Raw genomic sequence first — 21,733 nt, forward strand, 5'->3', positions numbered from 1 at the left:
CCGCTGTACAATTGGCGACGGACATTTAATACAGTAGAATCTCAGTAAATGATGGACTTAGGGAGAATTAACTGACCCCTTGTGTACAAATCATGACCACTTGACCACTGGAACTGTGGAATAAATCGGATTTGTGTGTTTACGTTTCGTGTCATTAAGAATCATGTATCAGTCTATTTACGATCTGCTAAGGTCTCGGAGGGAATGTAAGGAAAATATCTACTCTATTTTCCCAGGTACGTTGTCTTATTTATATATATGTCGTAGTTTTGGTTGTAATTTCTTACATTGGTTGATTTTATCTTTTTTTAAGTTTTCTTGTTACAATATCTGTGAAGTAATAGTGTTTTTGTTTTCAAAGACTAATTCCGATCGTAAAAATTGTAAATTCAGTAACTGGTATTTCGTGTTTGAACTTGTGGGTTTTAATATTTTAACTAGCATCGTAACTAAAAGGAAAAGATCGGTAAACACTTAAAAATTGTTGATTTTTTTTAAAGAATAAATCATCTATGGTTCTCAAATTACAATGTTTTATTGCTTAAGGATTGATATCTATACTGTAACGATATCAAAGCGAAACTTCAAATTCATCTAATCGTGTTAAAAGTTTGAAGAATTTTTATGGTGAGATAAAATTTGATAAAAATTCAAATTATTCACTTTTGGTTTTAAAAACAAAATAAACTGACTGTAAAACCCTAGTGACAGTTGGTAGATAGATTTGTACACCCCAGGGCAATCATGTTACGTCGATCAATGTCACGGTATATTGGCCCGGGGTCTCTAATTCAGGTGTCACCGGCGCGAGATCTTATCTATTCGTAACACCTCCTACTTTCGCTTTCACTCCTCGCTCGTGAAAATTGGAAAATTGGGTACTAAAACGGTTATAGTATGGGTTAATTGAATGATGATGTTCAGTTGTTACTACTGGTACTGGAGAGAGGAAAAACCTGCATGAGGGTTATTTTAAACAAGAATCAAAGAGTGATATTGGCATAATATGTTATTCCTGATATATAAAAATCTAGTAAGTAGATCTATATTATCTTTTAAATAAAATATTAAATTAGACCATTATAATATTAACTAACACATAAATATAATGTTGAAAGCCATCTTTGCGAAACAATTTCGCAGCTTTATTTTCCCAAGACCGTTGGATTTCACGAATTCCTCTTATTTTCTTGATCATCCTTAGTAGGAAGTGAAATTCTTTGGTGAATTTGTCATGCAACTTTTTTACGGTTCAAAACGGTAAAAATGTTGTTGGCGGTGTAGTTCCAGCCGGAGGCTGTGCGCGCTACCCTTTGATGTGATGGCCGTAGCGGACTTGATTTACGGCGGGTCTTGTGTCCATGTTTGTTAAACTAACATTAGAAATTGGATTTAGACCACTGGTCATTTGTACGCGTTATAATAGCTTCATTTGTCATCTAGTAAACGGAAGTAGCTTTCGACCTTTGACCATATTATAACCCAAATGTTTCGCTACGGTTCAAATGCCCTGTCTAACCTCTGACATCGCGACTAAGTTTAAATACACTAGTAAACCCCATGCTGTTCGACATGCATGTTGAATGTGTTTCGGTAGCAGGATTTATGGATTGTTGTTTGAATTATCATGTTGTGGATTTAAATATAATTAATGTTCATGAAGCAGTGATACATCATCTTGTAGAGGTGGAGGTCAAGGACAGTACAATTATGTAAGACTTATCTCCCTTGCGTAATATAATTTGCAAATAAATTGGGTAAAAACGGATTTTTTTTTTTGAAAATAAATTTTCGTGGACTTAATGACAGATTTTCATTTTTCACTGTTATAGATACAATTATTTTTTTAAAATTATCTGATAATGCTTGATAACTGTATCTTATATTTTGATATGTAATTTTAATTAATTATTTCTTTGGTTTCAGATCGAATGCAGATGAATGCAATGCGCCCCACCCAGCCCGCCATGGAGAGTGTACATGTATATGAAGAGATTGAAAGCATAGCTCAGATCATTAGCCCATGTAAAAGACTAAAAGTATCGGGAAGTAGTGAGGAGAAAAGTTCATCCCTCAAGCCTGATGACTCCTACCCCACAAGTACCCCAGATGTCAAACCTGTCCAAAAGTCCAGAACGAAGCCACTCAAAGTTTTACAGAGTGAAGGTAAGTTTTCTGTTGTTATTATTTTTTGAATATGAATAACCTTCAACTTTTGGTTCCTGGTGAAAATTTAAACAAAATCTCACTAAAAAGTCAGATAATTTGCATAAATGAGTGATAACTTCCTCCAAGCAGGTGGAGCATACAAAGTCTAATAGCATTAATTAAGCTTGCTTGCTAGGCAATATTGACCACTATAGTTACATCATCAGGTGACTAAGTGGCCATTAAAATGTTTGAAAAGAAGATTTTTTCTGATAGTTTTGAGTTTTTACCAGGAAACAAGGTCTATTAGCTAATGGTTTTACTACCCGACAATGACTTTAACAGTCGTTACTTTTACCAACTGACAGCTTAATGTTTGAACAGGTACTTATTAAAAAGATAACAGAACCAAAGATGTCACAAGGTTTAATTTTACTACCAGTTTCCTCCTAGATTACCTAATTAAGATAGTCAGATAGGAACTGATAAGGTCACTAGGTTTTATCAAGGTCATTCTGACCAGCCTTTCATTAGTTCTGGTAAAACTGGTCACTCTTCAATGACCAAACTGCCCAATTTTGACCAGGCCTGTGGTCAAATCTCAAAAGGTTTTAGCAGTGATGTAATGATACATTGGAAGGACAGCCAATCTACAATGTCTTTATTGTTAGAAGTCAAGTCTTCACAATGAGTCTGATCCTGTGAATGTCTATTTGAGCACATCTTTATGAGCTGTGTCTAATTCTGATGGTACACTAATGGTTTCTGTCTGTGCTCTGTTCTCACATCCTATAGAAGGCCATTATGTTCTCTGCTCATTATTTCAGATAATCATATTCATAATCATATCACTATTTAATCAAACACAATATAATAACACACTGTGCTTATCCAGAGGAAGATTTTACACCCAGCTGCACTTAGCGTCACAGATCACTAAATTCTCTAGTTTCAATTTTCCAGCAATAAATCTTACTTGTTAGTTTGTGTAGGGGGTTCAAATTTCAAGAAATTTAATGAAGCCATAGCTTTTGACTTTTAAGAATTAAAAAGTATATGCTTAGGTGCACATGTCAATTATCTAGGAGAAATCATGAACAGTAGAAATGAGCACATGGCTGTACAGCGATAGAGCTATCAGTACAGGAATTTCATGGTGTTAGTGACTGAATCAACGTTAATGATGAATATTAATTTTAGTCTGTCAACAAAACTTGAAAAATCATTCATGACAGGATTTTCAAACATTGTGAATATTTTACAGTCTTGACAAAATTCTTGTTGAAATTTAGGAAGGTGTCAGAGTGCGCTGAAAAATGATTCATGACAGACATGCTAAAACTGCTAAAAATGCACACCATTAGGGGAGAAATGTCCCCAGGTCATTTGTTCCAGAACATTTGTATTTATCAAGACCAGATTTTGTGTAGAGATTCCCTGTATGTTGAGGTCTCAGCCTCTGAATCTGATAGGTGGTTGGTTGTAAGTATGCTGTGTGACATCTGAAACTCAGTTGGAATTCCCAGCAGTATACCAAGGAAATTCTCAAACTAATTGTGTCCAATACAGGGGGAGGTCCAACTTCACTTATCACTAAATTGTTTTTCAAATCTAATTTGTTAAAATGGACCAATGTGCCACAGACAGGGATCATTCCACTTATCAGTAAATTGTTTTCAAATGCAATTTGTAGAGAGTGATTTGTACATGGGCTATAATGAGCTGATACAGATAAGGTTAGAGGGTATGTGTGCCTTGGACAGAATCAGTAAATTGTTTTCAAATGTAATTTGTTTATACAGAGTTTGACAGTAATAAGACTAGTATGCTAAATGACTTCTCCCTCTAACTGATATTTAAGGAAGTCAGCAACAGGTGCTTGTTTTAATTAGGTCTGCTAATTAAATTAAAATCTGTCAGAAATTGATTTAGGTAAAGTTTTCCCTTGGGGATTTTTGACCTTGGTAGATGCATCCTCTAGCTGGTCTAGAAATGTTCTTAATTTCCCAATTCTGGTATAGAGTATTAAATGTTCACTATAGAAACATCCTCAAAAGCCTAATTATACACAATAAAAATAGGGAAGTTCACATTGCAAAAGAATGTTTTAAAATTTTTTACAAAACAAAAGAAACCAGATAGTTGATATCTGTCATGTTGTTCTTGTAAAAGCTATCAACAGAGAGCAGTACTTTGAGATCAGCCAGATCTAAATGTTATTTGACAAACACTGTAATTTTCTCATTAAAGTTTCAAAGCTTCTACAATTTGACATGTTTTTGTGCAGTGGTCTTTGTCCCTGAAGGACAGATGTGTCTGTATCAACAACATCAATAGCCATTGTTAACAGATATTATTATTTTTTAGTCAGAAAAAAATGGATTTTAAACTAGATAGAATTTGTACTGATGTGAGGCTTATACCCCTGAAAGCTGATCCAAACAGGGACTGCATAATTTGAAATCAACTCCAGCAGAGAACAACACATAAATGATGGCTTTAATGAATAGCTCTCATTATTTGACAATTTGGTGCTATTTTTGTCAGCCCTACAAACTGATACCTAATCTGTGTCTGTGGGGCCAAAGGCACCAGACCCCTAACAGGGCTGTGGCTTGATGGACATAGCAGGTGCCCCTTGTGTACTGAACAAAAAGGGGCTATTGAACTTCAATAAGGGTTGAAAAGTCAGTGCCTTAACATATTCACAAACCCATAAAAGGCCATATAAGTACCATTTTAGGATCCTGATAAAAGGTGGACATTTGGGCAATGTCAGTTTTATGGGGTGATATTGTGTGAGATGAAGTCCATTTTGGGGGGTTATCTATAGGTATATGTAAGGTAGGTGTGGTTTTATGGTCGGGGTCTGTATCCATGAGGGGTCAAATTGTTACATCATAGTAGTACAGGTGTATAGGAAGATTTGTGTTAGGTCACACTTAGTGGGTTGGGAGGTAGGGTGCCCCACCACCCCAGCTAACTGAGGGTATATAAGACAAGATAAAATATACCCCACCCCATTTCACACACACAAGCTGGACCCCATATAGTTTTTGAAATAAATTTTATGCTATATATGTAGTATATTTCTTTACCACATTTATGGACATCATGGGGACCCTGCAGACTAAGGAAGATTAAAGGAACCCCTATCCTCTCCCCTGGCCCCCTCCCCTCCCTTGGTATCATACACACAATGACCTCATACTTGCATCATTTGAAATAAATTTGACCTTATTACTTAATGCTATTTTATCACAGGAACCAGTACTTTAACAGCAGCTAAAACCTCTTTAAATATTTTTACATTTACAATGATTTAAAATGAAATCCTCCAATTTCATCTTTAAATATCTAGTGCTCTACCTTAATGTAAGTGACAGTCATATACATAACACTGGGTTTACATTTAAGTTTCTGTATCTAACCAAGCATAACCACAAACAAAGAGTCGTGTGAGCGACCACATGTCGAAAGGTAAATGTTAGACGTTGAGCGCGTGGAGAATGATTGAGGACGCGTGGTGTATCTAAGTTCTATACCCTTCAGCTACCTATTTTCCACCAAGTTAGATTTGATAATGGATTTGATAATGGATAACCGCTCACTTTTAAATGTGTACTGTAGGGCACCCAAGTGATCCCTAATCTTCTTTTCGTGTACATCTCGTCTCGAGTGTTTGATTTTCGTCTCTGTTGTCTCGGTGGCACTCAGTTTGTCATGTTTTTATACCTGACAGTAGGCTCCTATTTATCTAACATCCACGTGCTTTGTCATTCGCCCAAACCATTGTCCCTGTATCACCTGCTGTATCGGAATCCAGGTACAGTTTGGCCCACACAAAAGCCAGCAGTACTGTTAATATACACCTGCTGTATTCAAAATCCATGTAGCAGAAAAAAAATGAGATAAATTAAAAAAAAAAATCTGATTTATTACTAACAGTGGATTTGTCTCAATGAAGTGAAAACTAATGTTGCACTGAATAAATTGTTAAATACACATCAATATATTTGTGTAACTTAAAGAAGAAAAAAATGACATAAAAGTAACAGGTCCTAGAGAAAGATTTCTGATAAAGTTTAATATGGTGAGATTAAATCTTAATTATCAGCATGTTTCTGTTTGTTAGAGTAATTTCTATATTATAACTATAAGCTCAAGTAGTGTTTCTTGTGATGTAGTGAGACACATAGAAGATTTAAAGGTTTTCCTCACCAATATCTATAGAAGAGGAAAGACTTTGGTCGTTGAACCTTTAAGGTGTGGATCAATATTTATGACAGATTTATTTCCTGATTAGATTAATCAGGGAGGAGATGTTTCAAGTTCTTTTAAAATTTACACCATTGGACCATCAGTAGCTGTAATCTGGTAATAGGCATAGTTATGTACCCCGGTAGTCGGTAAATCATGAACTATAAAGCCTAGTAGAAATGGACCAAGCACTCAGGCAAATGTCAATGTTAAGACTGTAAGGGTTAGAATTAGTAATTGGTATCCCTCTTCTGCAATTAAAACCTAATGCAGTTTTAAACTGATAGTATCACCAAATTTTGATATATAGGACAAATTTTATTGTTGTGTACCCAAATATGTATTTCTGATTGATTGTAATGGGCTAATGGAAGATTTCTGTGATAAGTGAATGTTGGACCAACTAATGGATGAGAATGCATTTAGAGTACTACTGTGTTGGGGTTGTTATCAGGCCCTATCTATAGTGCACATAGATAATGCCTAATAGGGGCTGTTGGCACATAGCTATATCCTATGGATAAACAAATTCTGATTATAAAACTCTGCAATATTTATTTTGTAAGTGTCACAAGTTTGACATCTTTTCATAGAAAATGCACAGGCTGGATGCAAGTGTGAAAATACTCAGACATATGGGGGTCAGACAGATTAAAAATTATATCAGGTCAAATATCCTGGGATTTTATCACCCGAGTTTGACCCTAAAGATTAATTGTATCAATTATGCAAACAAACCCATTAACTCTCAATAGAAGTGGTTAATACTCAACTAACTGTTATCTTTACCAATAACTTATATGTAATATGTTTTCCTAGAATGTTTATTCTACTATATTGAGCTGCTCAATAGGGTATATACCTATTGTCTTGGCCAGGTGTAGCTTACACAGTACCTGTAAATTTCACACCTGGCTGCACATACCTATACACTTACCCATTACCTGACTAGCTTGTATGTGCCTAACAGGTACACACCTGGGATTCTGACCAATCAGAGCCCTTGTTGACCCCACTGCTCTAATTTGGAGTAGGACTGACCATGAGGCCTATTTTTACACCTGTGAATCTTCACCCCTCATTTCATCTCGATTAACCTTATGTGACAGACATTGATAAGAGCAGCCTGATTTTGTGGACTCTGGATTTGAGTTAATTATTTCTGGGATTTACTCTCCTATATAACTTGATACATTATAGTGCTTGTGTATAGTGACTTTCCATATTTGTGCATCATCATGGTCATCAGGTTGGGGACTGCAGCCTTAGGGTTTGCATCTCCTAAGCGTGGCATGTTTGCCCGAGGTAATTAATTACACTAATTAATTATTTCTTTTTAATATTTTTTTTTTATATATACATATTACTATTATTTTACTTATGCATATCTTCATATTTATTAAATGTTTTAATTTCATATGTTCTAACTTCTATCATTTTTAATCAATATCATTAATTAGAATTAGAATTAATTAAGCGTATAACTTTCTATCCTTTTTTAATTTTCAGTGGAACAATGACATGGTGATTTATATGTTGTATAGTTCTTGGCCTAGTAAATGCCAGTATCTAATGGTAAAAGTTGTAACATTTGTTAATTAATCAACCAAACATTATTTCTAATATGGATATTTTTGTTAACAGGACAGCTGAAGATTTCTGCCTACATGAACTTTGGCCTTTTGACAGTTCATGGTAAGTTTCAGATCTTTTGTCAATAACTTTGAAATCAATGGATCTTATAAAAATTATTCCTTTCCCTTATTAGAATATAACAAGTTATAATTAATAATCATTAATTATTTAAAAATAAAGTTATGAATGTGTATTCATTAGCTTAAACTTTTTTTTTAAAGACAAATTTCTCTTTTATTTATTTTTATCCAGTTAATATCTTTGAATATCTTATTCCTTTACTTAAATTTTTTTTTTTTTTAGTTGTGCAAGCCCGTCACCTCCAGTCCAAGTGGAAGCCACTCTGCAACTCCTTCGTTAAGGTAATCTATTTTGGTATATTTGAAAAAAATATTTATCTAATGAGCATAAAGTAATTAATCCTTTACACAAGTTTCAAAATTAATTGAAGTGAAGCATTGAGACAATAGAATATTGTTAATTGAGAATATATTAAAAAGATATATATCAACATGGGTTCATAAACATTTGCTTTCGTTTTGATGTTTAAAAAATTTGACCTGTAATTATATTGTTCTATTTATTGTAGATGTCTTTGATCCCCGACGACACCAAGAAGTCCCGCTGTAAGACCGAGATGGTGATAGACTCCAACAACCCCCTCTATGACGAGAAGTTCTCCTTGTAAGTACATCTTTTATGTTTATTATTTTCTTTTCTTTATTTGTTGTTTGTGTACCATGTATGATACGTCTTGAAAAAAGGCTTAATGTATTGGCAATTGAAGTTTGTTTTTAATTGGTATTAAAAAATCCAAGGAAACAGCAATTAACAGTATTTTAAGTTCCCTTTATAAGTGGTCAAGATCACATAGTGAAAAGCCCCAAAATTCCTGACATAAGTGTAATATTGAAAGTTGAATATATGTGTACACATTTCCCTACATTAGAAAGTAAGTGTAATATTTAGTGCCAGTTGATTTACACATAAGTGTTAACAAATACACAAAGTAAACAAATAAACAAATCATGTCAAACGGGTGTATTATAGTTTAATGTAAAGATTTGCTAAGTGCGCTGTTCATGAAAATTTGAAATAAGAAAAAGATTCATTTATTTAACTTCATTTTATATACAGAACTATATCTTAATGCAAAATATTTGATTGTATATATATCCATTTGTTACCACGTTCCCAGGGATATTAAAGTGACATGTTTTCTATGGCTTAATGTGATAAATCGTGGGTGTTTTAGTAATGGATTATTCTAACTCAGAACAATTGTCTCCCAACACCTTGTAATAATATTGATAACTTCTTTTATTTTGGCAAACACCTGAATGTTTTCTTTATAAAGTATTTCATTGATATCCAAAATGTATAAAGGTTGACTTATTATGAAAAAAATCCTTTACTTTGAGGTATGGTGATGGTTGGACTAGTTTTTGAATAATCCTTTTTACAATAAAATTTTAAAAGCATTCAAAGAAAATGCCTATAATTCAAAATAACTCCAAACAAATAACAAGTATTTAAATAGCATTTAATTGATATCTGATGACCATTTAAAACATCAAAATGAAAAAAAAAGTATTTCTTTATTCTAAATTGACGTCACTTTAATTAGATAGTCTTACTGATTTTTTAATTACAATATTTCTACAGCTTTTTTGTGGGCTATCTGAGTCATCTTTCTGTCTGTCCATGTCAATTCATGTCAAACATTTAATTAGTGCCATTGATGCTATTTCATGTTTAGTTACCTGTGTATCAATTAGGTACAGAAGCTGACACAGGTAAATTATCAGGTAGCAGCTAACAGGTGACAGGGCTACCTGTCAAGTAGATGATCCTATTGTTTCTTTCCTCTGCCAATTGTCATACCTGGAGTACACTAATTAGTTACCTGTGTAACTACCAGATTGTGTGTTACCTGATTGACACTAATATACAGCTGAATGCCAAGTTGATTAATTAGTATTTTTTATCTGTCAACTTCTGTAGATAAAGACATCTGTTGGATATTATGTATTGTGTGACTAAATTGAAATAATGAATGTACAAACAGACTTTATAATTGCTTTGTCATTTAAACATAAAAAACAATATGTTTCTCTTAAGGAATATTTTTGTATAAATTTTGTTTGAAATAGCTTATACAGAAAACTGTTTTTCTTTACTTGATAGTATAAGAAAATATCTTATCACTTTGCTAGTGAACATAATCTTTTAAATTATTTTTCACAGTTTGTTTGGTCAATATGGTTATACATTTATATTATATTCTATAAGAGCTATGAATCTGTGTGCTTGGCTTGCTGTGACTTATACAATAAACTGTTAAATGAATGTGGGAAAACAGGAGTAAATTAACACATCGATTAAATCTACATCCTCAAACACAAAGCTTAGTCACACATTTACAAATACCTGATCAGCATGATCTCGTGTTACTGTGAATTCATTGTGGTGTAAGTGAAATCATTTTTTTGTATAACTTTATGTATATATAACATGTAGAATTCAAAGGTTTAAGGTGAAACATTGATCTTTAGTACAGGATGGCTACAAGGTACATGTGAACTTAAACCAGAATATTTTTGTTTATGACAAATTAATTATTTCAATATTTGATAGTTGTTTCTGATCTGGGTTAACAAACATAGTCAATTATTTACAGTTTTTAGTCAGAAGTTATAGTTTATGAGGTATAACATAGCTATCTTAAAGGACAAACTCAAGACACATTAATATTTAATTATGGAATTTATTGTTTGGCAAGGATTAAAAATGTTCAGATGAAAAAAGGTGTTCATGCAGCTTCATGGAGCTATTGTTTAGAAATTGATAACATTGACCGTTCCACATCATATTTCTGTTTTCAGAAAATTTAAATTGATTTTCATATTTGACAATGTTTATGTCTTTGTTACAGTGAGCTGAGTGAAGAAGATTACAACAAGCGCCTGATGATTTCCGTTTGGCACAGGGACCAGGGTACAAGGTAAGGACATTTACATATCTCTGTTTTATCTTGATCTATTGTATAGAAAATATGAAATATTTAGCCTAACTTATAGAAAGGAAAAAATCAGCAGAGACTTTTTATCTAAATGATGGTTGCCCTAAGGTACAGATGTTTATGATCGTAAGTGGTTATTAGAAAATTAAAAGTTTATAGAAATATAGAAAAGTACAGAATAGAAGTCATGATCCATTGAGAGTATTTAAATTTTGTTAAAATGAAATCAAAAGTTGGGCAGGTGCAAACCATTCAGGTGTGTAAGAGGTTATGGTAGATACACATAGAGTGAAGTTTCTGTTGTATTTTACAGATTAATGATATTTAGTCTGTATACACCTGGAAAATTTGTTTATTGATCTTTGAAAATTAAGGACTAGGTTTAAAAGTTGAAAAGAAATTTGACAGTTATAATTAGGCCACACAAGATACATATCTCAAATAGTAATTACATATATTGATATGCACTGTTGAAATTAAAAGGTAGGAGAAAAGGTTTTAGTTAAAAGTTTATAAAAAAGTTTTTTAACGGCTTAAATTTTCAAAAACTTGATATGGATCAAAACATCTGCACGAGAAAGTTTGTTAGTTCAAGGTAAATATGAATTTTGCTTGTATATTGTTTGGTTTCTATGGCAACTTTGTGACGGCAGGTGTGGTAACTTAATTATGTACTGCGGTACACTAAAACATGTATTGGAATGATTGTAAAGCTTCCTATGGGCTGTGGTATTGTTAACAGACAGCTGAATAAATCTTACAATCATGTGTCGGAATTCTGCTGGAAGATCTGATAATTTTTATACCATATGATAACAAGAACAGATCAATATTTCTTCGTCTCTGAACATTTGTAATGTTGAATAATTCAAACCATAAAAGTGTGGGGTGACAATGGGTAGTGTTGGGGTTGGGAGAAAAGCATTGGTTAAGGCTGTTTGGTGGGAACTATAGAGATGTATAGTGATAATGAGGAACATTGTCAGACAGAGGTACAGCAGGGACCAGTCATTAAACACTGGGAAACAGTGGTGTATTGTCACCTACTTCTATTAGCCATACTACTTTACTCTGCTGGACAAGTCTAATTCAACCAGATTATTACCTAGATTAAATCCCTACTCTCACACCTGAAGCAGACACCAGGTGAGCCTCTCATGGGATTTAGTGTCCTTTGATGCTTAGAAAACTTTAAAAGATCAACTTACTTAGCACACCACCTTACAGAGGGATTTTCTCGCAAAATGTGGTTTTTCGAAAATATATTTTCCATATCTTTACCAGAGATAGTTTTATAATCATAAGTACAAGTAGTTTTAGAATATGCCCCTAATATTTTTTAGGCTGTACACTTATGCCATTTCAGTAGAAACATAGAAAATATATTTGTATAGATTTAGATAAAACATGTTTATTTTCCAAAGGCATCATTGACCTAATTTTATTTGACAATCCCAAATTAAAGTTACCATATGTGTATATTAAGTATTACTCAGTGCTGAAGTCTCTTTGTAAGGAGACCTAATTTTTGCCATATGATTACCATAATAAATTACAGAAACCACATGAAGCAGATGTTATTTCTGACAAGTTGATATTTTATTTGAATTTCTACTCAACTTGGAATTACAGTGTGATAAAAGCCAATATTGGACTTTAATTAGCAACATTATTGATTAATATCATGTAGAATTCAGTTGACACCTTTTACAATATGTTTTTACGGTAATGGCTCTCCCAGAGTTATACAGACTTCCACGACACCTTTTCTAAATGACCATGTCTGCTAATTATGCCAGTACTCTACTTAAATTATGTGTTGAACTGAAGTCACTAGGGTTCTCAACACTTTTCATAATAAGTTTCTTAATTTAATCAGCTAGGAATGACAGGCTAGTCTGGTATAGCTTACCCAATGTGATTCTAAAAATCAAGGTGGGGCACCCTGCACTGTTAACACAATTAGCTAATTAGGTTTTACCTGGACGGGACCCAAGGTAGGCTGTTCTATATTAGGGATCAACTGGTATTGTGCCCCAGTAATGTTGTAATAACACACAGGATCAAAAGGGTTAACCAGTCTGACTGGGATAGACATTGGATATGGAGGGGGATTCACTTACTTACCAAAACCTGGTTTCGTACCGTGAGAAAAAGTTCGTATTTTATAATTAATGTTATTTTTGCAGTTAACCTAGGCAAACATTTTCTTTGTGCTTTATTTGACATTATGGCTGATTTGCTCCTATTAATCTTTTTTTTCTAGCTTTATGACATTATTTTACTTATCACCACTGATGTGCTTTACTGGTATTTTTACTGGTTTCATAACTTCTGCAAGTACTCTACTTTGATTGTTGATTTTATGTAGTGAGTATCAGTATACCTGAAACCCTGTTGTAATTAGGCAGGTAAGATGTACAGAAGATTTATAATGTTATTATTTTATTTGTAGTGTGACTGAGTTTTTGGGCTGCATGTCGTTTGGTATCTGTCACCTGCTGAACCCCAGGAAGGTAAGATGTCAATCAATATTAATGTAATTTACACTGGAAATAATTCTATTTTTTTAAGTAAAATTTTCAATGAGTTATAAAGTTTTAAGTATTTTATGTCTTATCTAAGTCTGTTCTATTGAAAATATTTATTTTCTATTTTGCTCTATTTGTTTTTATGCTAAGAAAACTTAAAAATAATTCAGTGAATTTTCTTGTATCACCTCTATTCATATGAACAATGCTTATAAACTAATTGTTTCATTTTATTGTATAGGATGTCGGTGGATGGTACTACTTGTTGACAGAGGAGATCGGCCGTAAGAAACATCTACAGGTGTCTCACAAACAGAAGCCAGAGCTCAAGCTACGCAGTAAGTCTTAACACACATTTCATTGATTATTCATATTGATTTTGTTGACAAAATTCCTTACAAATTATCAGTTCTTTGTAGAAAAAATTGAAAAAGAAAGCAAGAGAAAAAATATTTAGATAGAAATTAAAAGAATTAAATTCCATGGGAGATCAAAACATAAAACCATTTGATATTTAGAGATTTTAATTGGTTAAGAAAAGATTAAAAAAGTAAATAAAGAGATTTACAATAACATTCAATTGTATATAAGATTTATTTCATTCTTGTACACAGTCATAATTTTGCTTTGTATTTAACAAATATTCCATGCTTGTATGCTTATCTAATCAATAAATTGTTATTTATTTAGATCCAGAGAACATCCCACAGGTCAACAAAGATGTTTGGGGCATGGATGCTGTCAGTGTAAGTATTTATTATAAATCTTAGTAATTAATTAATTAATTGCATTCCCCAATTACTCATCTATTTAATTAAAGTATGCTTATATTCAATTACACCAAACATTTCATACCAAACTGTCATATTTTGATCATTAAGTGATATCATTAATTCTTATTAAAATCCAGATGTTTTAAAAAATTATTTTTACTTTTCATTGTTTCAAACATGAATTCTAATGTTTTGAATTTTCACTTTTCATTATTTCAAATTTTCCATTTTACAGGTAACGGTTCATCGAGGCAAGCACGGTTTTGGATTTTCCGTCATCGAATCCTGTCCAGTCAAAGTTGGTCGTGTTGATAGAGGTAAGTTTCCTGGACATTTATCATAAATGATTAAGATGAAGTAACTCATAAGTAATAAAAATAAGCAATAAATGGCTAATTGATAATTAGATATTTTTTTAAGAAAAAAGAATCTCCTTTTACTTGCACATGTACAAAAATAAGGCCAAAGTTGATTTTACTGAAAAATTAAATGAAGAAATTTTGATATTAATTGACCTACCACGATAATATGTTGGTTGATAAACTTTAACACCTGTTAATAATCTGTGTTTGTGTTTTAGCTTCCCCTGCCGAGTCAGCTGGGCTGCAGCCAGGTGACTGTGTCGTCCGCGTCAACAGCCAGAATGTCTCCCGATCACAGGCTGCCAGCGTCGCCAAGCTTGTCAAGTAAGTTAGATAACAATGAAAAGTTCAATTCAAGAAGGAACATTCAAGCAATTAAGTTAAAAAAAATGTATGAAAATTTGATTATTCCAGCACAATTCTGTTACAGCTTAAAAGGTTTATCTATAATGACAAATACGAGTCAAATTGAAATAATGTTTAAGAAAGACAAAACCAAAGCTTTTTGATTTATTAATTTTCTTTAGTATTTGAATTATTTACATGGGATCAATCTTTCTTCTGCAGGCATGCCGGCAACTCCATCGTAATGGACATTCAGCGACCTCGTCAGATCAGCATTGAGCCTCTCGACAAGTCGCCATGGAAACAGACCCCTGCAGGAACCTTTGAGCAGAACGACATCCGCGCCGGCCAGGACCCCAGGGAGTCATCGGAGGCTGATTCCTACGAGGAGTACAAGGAGAACGAGATTTCCGTCGACGAGAACCTCCTGATGCTTCCCAGCAACCTCATCACCAGTACACCCCTCCCACTCTTCTGTAACGGACACCAGGTACGTTATGACGCTTAGTTTTAGTCTGATATTGATCTTATAATGTTATCATTTTCTTCGAGTTATATTATAGAAAAGTTTTCTTAAAAGACACAAGTAAAAAAACATAAACAATCATTTGGGAAGAAAAACACAAATTGTTTCTGAAATATTTCTGTTAGAAATAATGATAAAGGAATAGAAATAACAAACCTATACCTTATTGAATTTGGATTTCTTTTCTTTTATACGGTAGACTTTATTCTGGGCAATTTGTATAAACTTTCCTTTTTTCTCTCAGACTGTTATGACTGCTGAGCGACGGAAACAGGATGCCATGCACCGACTCCTGAGCCTTGAGTTAGACTTCATCGACTTCATGCACGCCGGTATGCAGCGCTTCTCCCGACCCCTCCGCCACTGTATTCTCAGCCAGAAGCAGCACACAGCTCTCTTCCAGAACATTGAGAAGGTATGTTTCTATAATGGGCCAGAAGTAATTTTTATTCTAGAAAACAGTTATCAATTTCAAGCTATTTATTATTTCATGTCTACACGTTATTTGAAAAATCAAGAACTAGAGAAAACTTGCCATTTAAAAAAATTTAGAAGTCTGACATCGGGTTCAAAATCAACGAATAGCATAACTTGTAAATATGTTTAAACTTTCAACTTGAGGGTTTAAGAAAATTGTTTGAATAACAATCTTTTATGTTGTTACCTAACTAATGTTTGTTTTGATTGACAGGTGGTGACGATTTCTGAGTACCAGGTGAAGCAGATCAACGACAACCGACCCTCCATGTTGTCCTCCGACACTGACGGTTCCTTGAACAGTGCTGATGGCCAGAACTTCATGAACTTCGTTGGCATGATCTACCAGTCTAAGGTATGTGTTGTAGAAAAGTACCATTCTCTTTCAATTGTAAATTTATAAAGTTATGGCAAGCATATATTATTCATTAAAGGAAATTGTAGCCAAGTTTCAATACTTAGTACTAAGAAAAATCAATTTTGTATGGTTTATGATCTAAGGGGAGGTAATGCAGAAATAAATAAATCATGGGTTGTTAACAATATTGGTTTAAGTATTGGGTCAAGTTAAATGCAAATGAATGTTTTTCACTATTTAAATATTTTGAATTTAATTTGTATATCTTTTAATTGAATTTGTTTTTCATATATTACAGATGCACATGCTTTGCCAAGCCTACGACCTCTACGCCAAGGGACTAGACGAAGCCAACAACGTTCTGTCTGACCTTCGCAGCAACACTGACTTCATGAAGTTTCTCAAGGTAAGACAAAAAACCAAATAGGCCAATGATTAACATTTAATTTATAAAGCATATCTATGGTTTAACTGTTATTACAAATCTCAATAATTCTTTGTAGATTTATTTTGTAAAGAAATCTTTGGAAACTGTTTTTTACTCCTATCTTTTGAAACAGTATAATATGAAAAAAATATATATTAGGTAATAATTGTAAGATAAAACTTTTTAATGAATCAAAAATTTAGATTTACCAATGATTTAAAAAAGAATTAATATAATGCTTCTTCCATTTGCAGGACCCTATTCAGGACTCGAGACAGCCCTCCATCAGTGCCTTCATCTGCCGACCTGTCCAGGTAAGTTACTGTTCTAGGGAAATAGCAGAAAGAATATGTAATGTTTGATATTCTCTAATGTTCTGATTGATTAAGAAAAAGAAGTACTCTATTTTATTTGAGAAATATTAATATAACAGAATTGAACTTTGGAATCACTTAGTATTGTGCCTGACACATCTTGAATCTCTTTGTTATCAACAAAAAAAGATAATTTAGTAAAATTTATTAACATTAAGACTTATTAATAGCAATTTTATATGGGAGATGTGTTAATGTGTATTTTCCTCCTTTCTTGCAGCACATCAACGACTTGTACCAGGTTTTACGTGAGATCTTCATCAACACACCTGCTGATCACCACGACTACAAGCAGCTCAAGCAAGTCACAGAATGTAAGTATTATGGAAACTTGGTAATAGATTAAAGTAGAAGATTTAAGAAATAATTTGAGAAGTATGATGTATTATACTACATTCTTATCAAATGCATATTTTAAAAAACAATGTAAAATTAGAATGGGTATACCACTAATCATTTTATAATTATTATTATTGACCACATAAAATTAAAAAAAAAAAATTACCATTTTTTGCTCTTTGGTACATGTATTTGTACAGCAAATACCTTGTTAGATTACTAAAACATAAGTAATTTAATCACATATTCTAATTTTCCCTTTTCTGTCTTTAGGGTTACAGGAGTGCACTACCAACATCACCAACTACAGCTGTGTTGCCCGTGTCCAGAGTTTGACCTCACTGACCTCATCGTCCAGCTCCGCCCATGGAGGCCAGCGCCTGTCCTACTCCTCATCGGCTTCCAGCAGCGGTAGTGAGAGTGGTTCCACATCCTCCTGCAAGTCCACTGGCCGATCCCGACGCCCCAACATCATCACATCAGCTGCCATGGTGAATGCCCGATCTGTCGACATCCAGGTAGCCCGCATCCAGGACAGTCTTGTCTTTGCCCCTGGTGTCCAGCCTTTCCAGCTCACCCAGACTGACCGACACCTCATCTTTGCCGGAGATCTCTTTCGCTGGGAGGGCAAGCAGTGGGTCAAGGTAATTAATCAATAACATATTCAATCAAACAAGAAAAAGAAACGATGAGAAAAAATATTTGAAAAAAAGTAATACGAATTCACTGTATTGTGACACATTTTTCATACATTGATCAGGGTTAGATAACTATAACATATGTAATGTGTTAAGCAACGAAAAAAATAATATGTGATTAAAGCCAATTCAGAAAGCATTTTTTGCCTTTAACTGATTTTAGTTTGACTTGATAAAGGTTAGAATATGGCTTTATTTATAATTAAAATGGCACAGAATGTTAATTGTGGTTGTAACTTGTCTATTTTTGATTCCAGGTGTATGTGATGCTCTTCAACGACATGCTTCTTGAGACAGAGAGAGAACGCGACAACCGCCTTCGAGTTTCCTGGAACCCTACCTACCTGCGAAACGTTGCTGGAGTGGAAGGCCACAGAAAACACAGTAAGTGTCTATAAAGATATAACATGGTGTAAAAGGCATCTTAAAATGGCAACACTATAAATATTGTTAACCAACTTTAAAGACACTATCAAATTTTATTTAAAAATGTATGTATGTGTAAAATAAATTTGATCAATTGAAAAATAAAAGCAATGATCAAAATTCAACAAAAAAAAAAAAAAAAAAAAAAAACAATATTGAATTAAGAAAAACAATTTTCGTTTTGTTATCTTTTATTATCAAAATCTATTGAACAATATAACTAATTTGTTTCTGTTCCTCCTTTCAGCTACTGAGTTAGTTCTCCACCTTGCTACTGCCATCAAGGGATCAAGCAGAAACCGCCATGACCAGGTTGACAAGATGTTGTTCCGTGCCCCAGACGCTGAACAGAAGTACACCTGGAAGTCACTCCTCGAGCAGCGTGTCTTCGATGTCCGTGGATCCCTTGACCATTACAGCTCATCACACAGTGACTGCTCCGGTTCATCTTCTGTCACCATTTTGTAGAATGGACACTCCAAACTGAACTAATAGATGCTAACTTCCAGTGTGCTGATTGTGTCTTTATGAGTGATTCGCTTCTGTTAGTGAAATGGACACTAGTTAAAGAGTGAACAGAGACTTGTGCTCATCTTAGTGTGTAGTGACAGATAATCCAGCTATCGGAATTATTGTGACACTCAGACAACATCATTATGTTGACATTACACTAGAATTTTAGTGTTTAATCAAAATACCTGTAAACCATTGATATTCAATTTGCTTTTTTTTTGTAAAAATCCTGCAATACTCAGATTCAAGACGGCTATCATATTTAGTATCAGATTATTCTAGCTATGATGTTTAATGTATATGACAGGCAGCAATTGTATGCATATTATGCAGTGGTTTTAGTGAAAGGAGAACATTTATCATAAGTTCAATGATTTTCTTCCTACCAGGAAATAATTTGGATTTTGTGTACAATGTTTTGTTTATGTTTGATTTTCTTATGTCTAAACACAGTGCTATTAGTTAAGGTTTTTAGACATGGGTACTTTTATATTTCTAATTTTGTTATGTAAATATAATTGTATCATATGTATTTAAATTTGTATCATATTTGTATATGTGTATGTAAATGTAATCTCAATACAAACAGTATTGATGTTCCTTTTGTAAATGTCTTCGGCGAACACATACAATTTACATGTATCTTAGTACAGCCTTTATGTATTTTCTTACAAGTAACTTGTTAGTATAAGATAATAAAAAAACCCTTAATCTATATATGTTTTAAGTTATCCTTTTTTCTTATAGATTCTTTTTATCAGTAGAGTTTTATTATTAAAGTGAAATCCTAATATTAAAGAAATTATATATGTAACTTGTTATATTTGGAGAAATATTCTATTTATTCCAGAGAAATCTATTTTAAAATGAATATCTTTGTAGCTTGGAGAAATCATGATTTTATACCAAGAGATTTTATTTAACATCATAATTTGAACAAGGTATTTTTTTAACAATGCTGAAATTTTAATTTGTTTGTTAAAAATTCATCATGAAGCTGATAAAGAATAGGAGCAAAAGTATGGATAACTTTGGTACATGTAACTGTGTTTGTCAAGTAGCACTTATCATAGTGTAATTGTCAAACATTGTAAAATAAGCATTTTCTTGTGTGTGAGTGAGAGTTATGAATGAATTATTGTACATATGATGTGGTCACTTGAGTGCTATTAGTATTAACTGTAATATACAAGTGTACACTTCTGTGTTACCCCAGTAGTTTATGGCCAGTATTCTTAATTCCACCTTAATGACTTGTCAACACAACACTAAAAGATAAAACATATCCTATCACAGCCAAGGGGAGATAATCCATAAATGTAGAGTTGGGTTATTGTAATTCTATAATAATTATCAGGAAGATTTCATATTTTAATTATTGAATTTTATATGTACTCTTCCTCATTTTGGGGGTATTTTTTATGTCCGGTAGATTTTAAATACTGTATGTTGTATTCTTTGATCCCTATGTTTCCTCTGTTCTCTTCTTTCTATCTTTCCTTCTTTTACTATTTATTTTTTCTAGTCCTTTATTTCGTGAAGATCACCAATACTTGTAGATGTTAGATAATTCATGTTTAGTTTGTTACACTGTAGATAAGTAAGATAAAAACGCAATGTTCTATTATGAACAATACTTCAATAAAATTCAGTAAACTTATTCTTGTGTACTTGTGTTTATTCCTCTACACGACGCCATTGAAGACAATGCAATTTTTCATCATCATATCTTATCAAACCAATGGTTTTGTTACAAGTCAAATTCCAAAAGAAAATGTAGTCAACTATCAGAGATTACTTTTTACAATATTTCATAAACCATTAATTGGTAAGATATGATGATGTAATATGGAACTATTTGATTGTATATTTTTGACAGCATGACTTAATGGTATAAGGACTGTTTCATTGAAACCATTTACTTTACTTCATGACTCCAATGTTAATACTCTTCGTCCAATCTATGATCATATTTCCTGACAGTAAATTCTGTCTAATCGAATATATTTTATGAAAAAAATCTGGAGTTCTGGAGTAGTGTAGATGTTATAATTGAATAGTCCTGACCTGGTTTGTTTGCTTCAGTGTGACATGGTGATAAACTATCCCAGTGACTTCGACATTTCCTTCTGACCTCTGACACATAATCTTGACCTTTGTTGTTAATAGAACATAAAAACATAAATAAACAAACTTCGACCACCATGCAAGTAATGGCAAAACCTCCTTATACTTCTCCACTGAAGGGGACATAGTTTATTTATATGCCCTTCAAACCGATAAGATTTAGCTGTTAATGGAAGGAAAAGAACCCTGGTGAATCTGGAGAAGCTCTGAAATGATGCCAACTTCATACAAGTTTTAAGAAACGCCAATAGAATCAGTGACCTTCTATCTGTTGATGATAAGAACTTGTTTGAAGCTTATTTCCCCAAATATATATGAATAAAACAAAGCCTTTGATATTTTCTCCTAACTTTACTCCAGGGCTCGAATTCCAAGCTGTTTTACTTGCATTT

General features: G+C 33.2%; 1 protein-coding gene across 4 annotated transcripts in view; it reads left to right on the forward strand.

The window, feature by feature from the left end:
• Positions 1 to 20,874, forward strand: part of LOC138321092 (uncharacterized) — a 36,204-nt gene extending 15,330 nt beyond the window's left edge. Inside the window, exons 1-20 of one of the 4 annotated variants that reach the window (XM_069264506.1) lie at positions 21 to 236; positions 1,927 to 2,166; positions 8,053 to 8,103; positions 8,347 to 8,405; positions 8,633 to 8,727; positions 10,979 to 11,047; positions 13,521 to 13,581; positions 13,838 to 13,934; positions 14,287 to 14,342; positions 14,605 to 14,686; positions 14,950 to 15,055; positions 15,299 to 15,566; positions 15,847 to 16,017; positions 16,294 to 16,434; positions 16,736 to 16,843; positions 17,119 to 17,178; positions 17,459 to 17,552; positions 17,851 to 18,221; positions 18,533 to 18,659; positions 18,949 to 20,874. In XM_069264506.1, coding sequence (XP_069120607.1) covers positions 164 to 236; positions 1,927 to 2,166; positions 8,053 to 8,103; positions 8,347 to 8,405; positions 8,633 to 8,727; positions 10,979 to 11,047; positions 13,521 to 13,581; positions 13,838 to 13,934; positions 14,287 to 14,342; positions 14,605 to 14,686; positions 14,950 to 15,055; positions 15,299 to 15,566; positions 15,847 to 16,017; positions 16,294 to 16,434; positions 16,736 to 16,843; positions 17,119 to 17,178; positions 17,459 to 17,552; positions 17,851 to 18,221; positions 18,533 to 18,659; positions 18,949 to 19,169 — 2,550 coding nt within the window. In that variant the 5' untranslated portion in view covers positions 21 to 163 and the 3' untranslated portion in view covers positions 19,170 to 20,874. Of the gene's footprint in view, positions 1 to 20; positions 237 to 1,560; positions 1,713 to 1,926; positions 2,167 to 7,432; positions 7,714 to 8,052; positions 8,104 to 8,346; positions 8,406 to 8,632; positions 8,728 to 10,978; positions 11,048 to 13,520; positions 13,582 to 13,837; positions 13,935 to 14,286; positions 14,343 to 14,604; positions 14,687 to 14,949; positions 15,056 to 15,298; positions 15,567 to 15,846; positions 16,018 to 16,293; positions 16,435 to 16,735; positions 16,844 to 17,118; positions 17,179 to 17,458; positions 17,553 to 17,850; positions 18,222 to 18,532; positions 18,660 to 18,948 lie in introns of those variants that run through there. The other 3 variants (XM_069264508.1, XM_069264507.1, XM_069264509.1) reach the window with 3 other exon arrangements.
• Positions 20,875 to 21,733: the final 859 nt, after the last annotated feature.

The sequence above is a fragment of the Argopecten irradians genome, chromosome 4 (assembly GCF_041381155.1).
Source record: "Argopecten irradians isolate NY chromosome 4, Ai_NY, whole genome shotgun sequence".
Classification (NCBI taxonomy): Eukaryota; Metazoa; Mollusca; class Bivalvia; order Pectinida; family Pectinidae; genus Argopecten; species Argopecten irradians.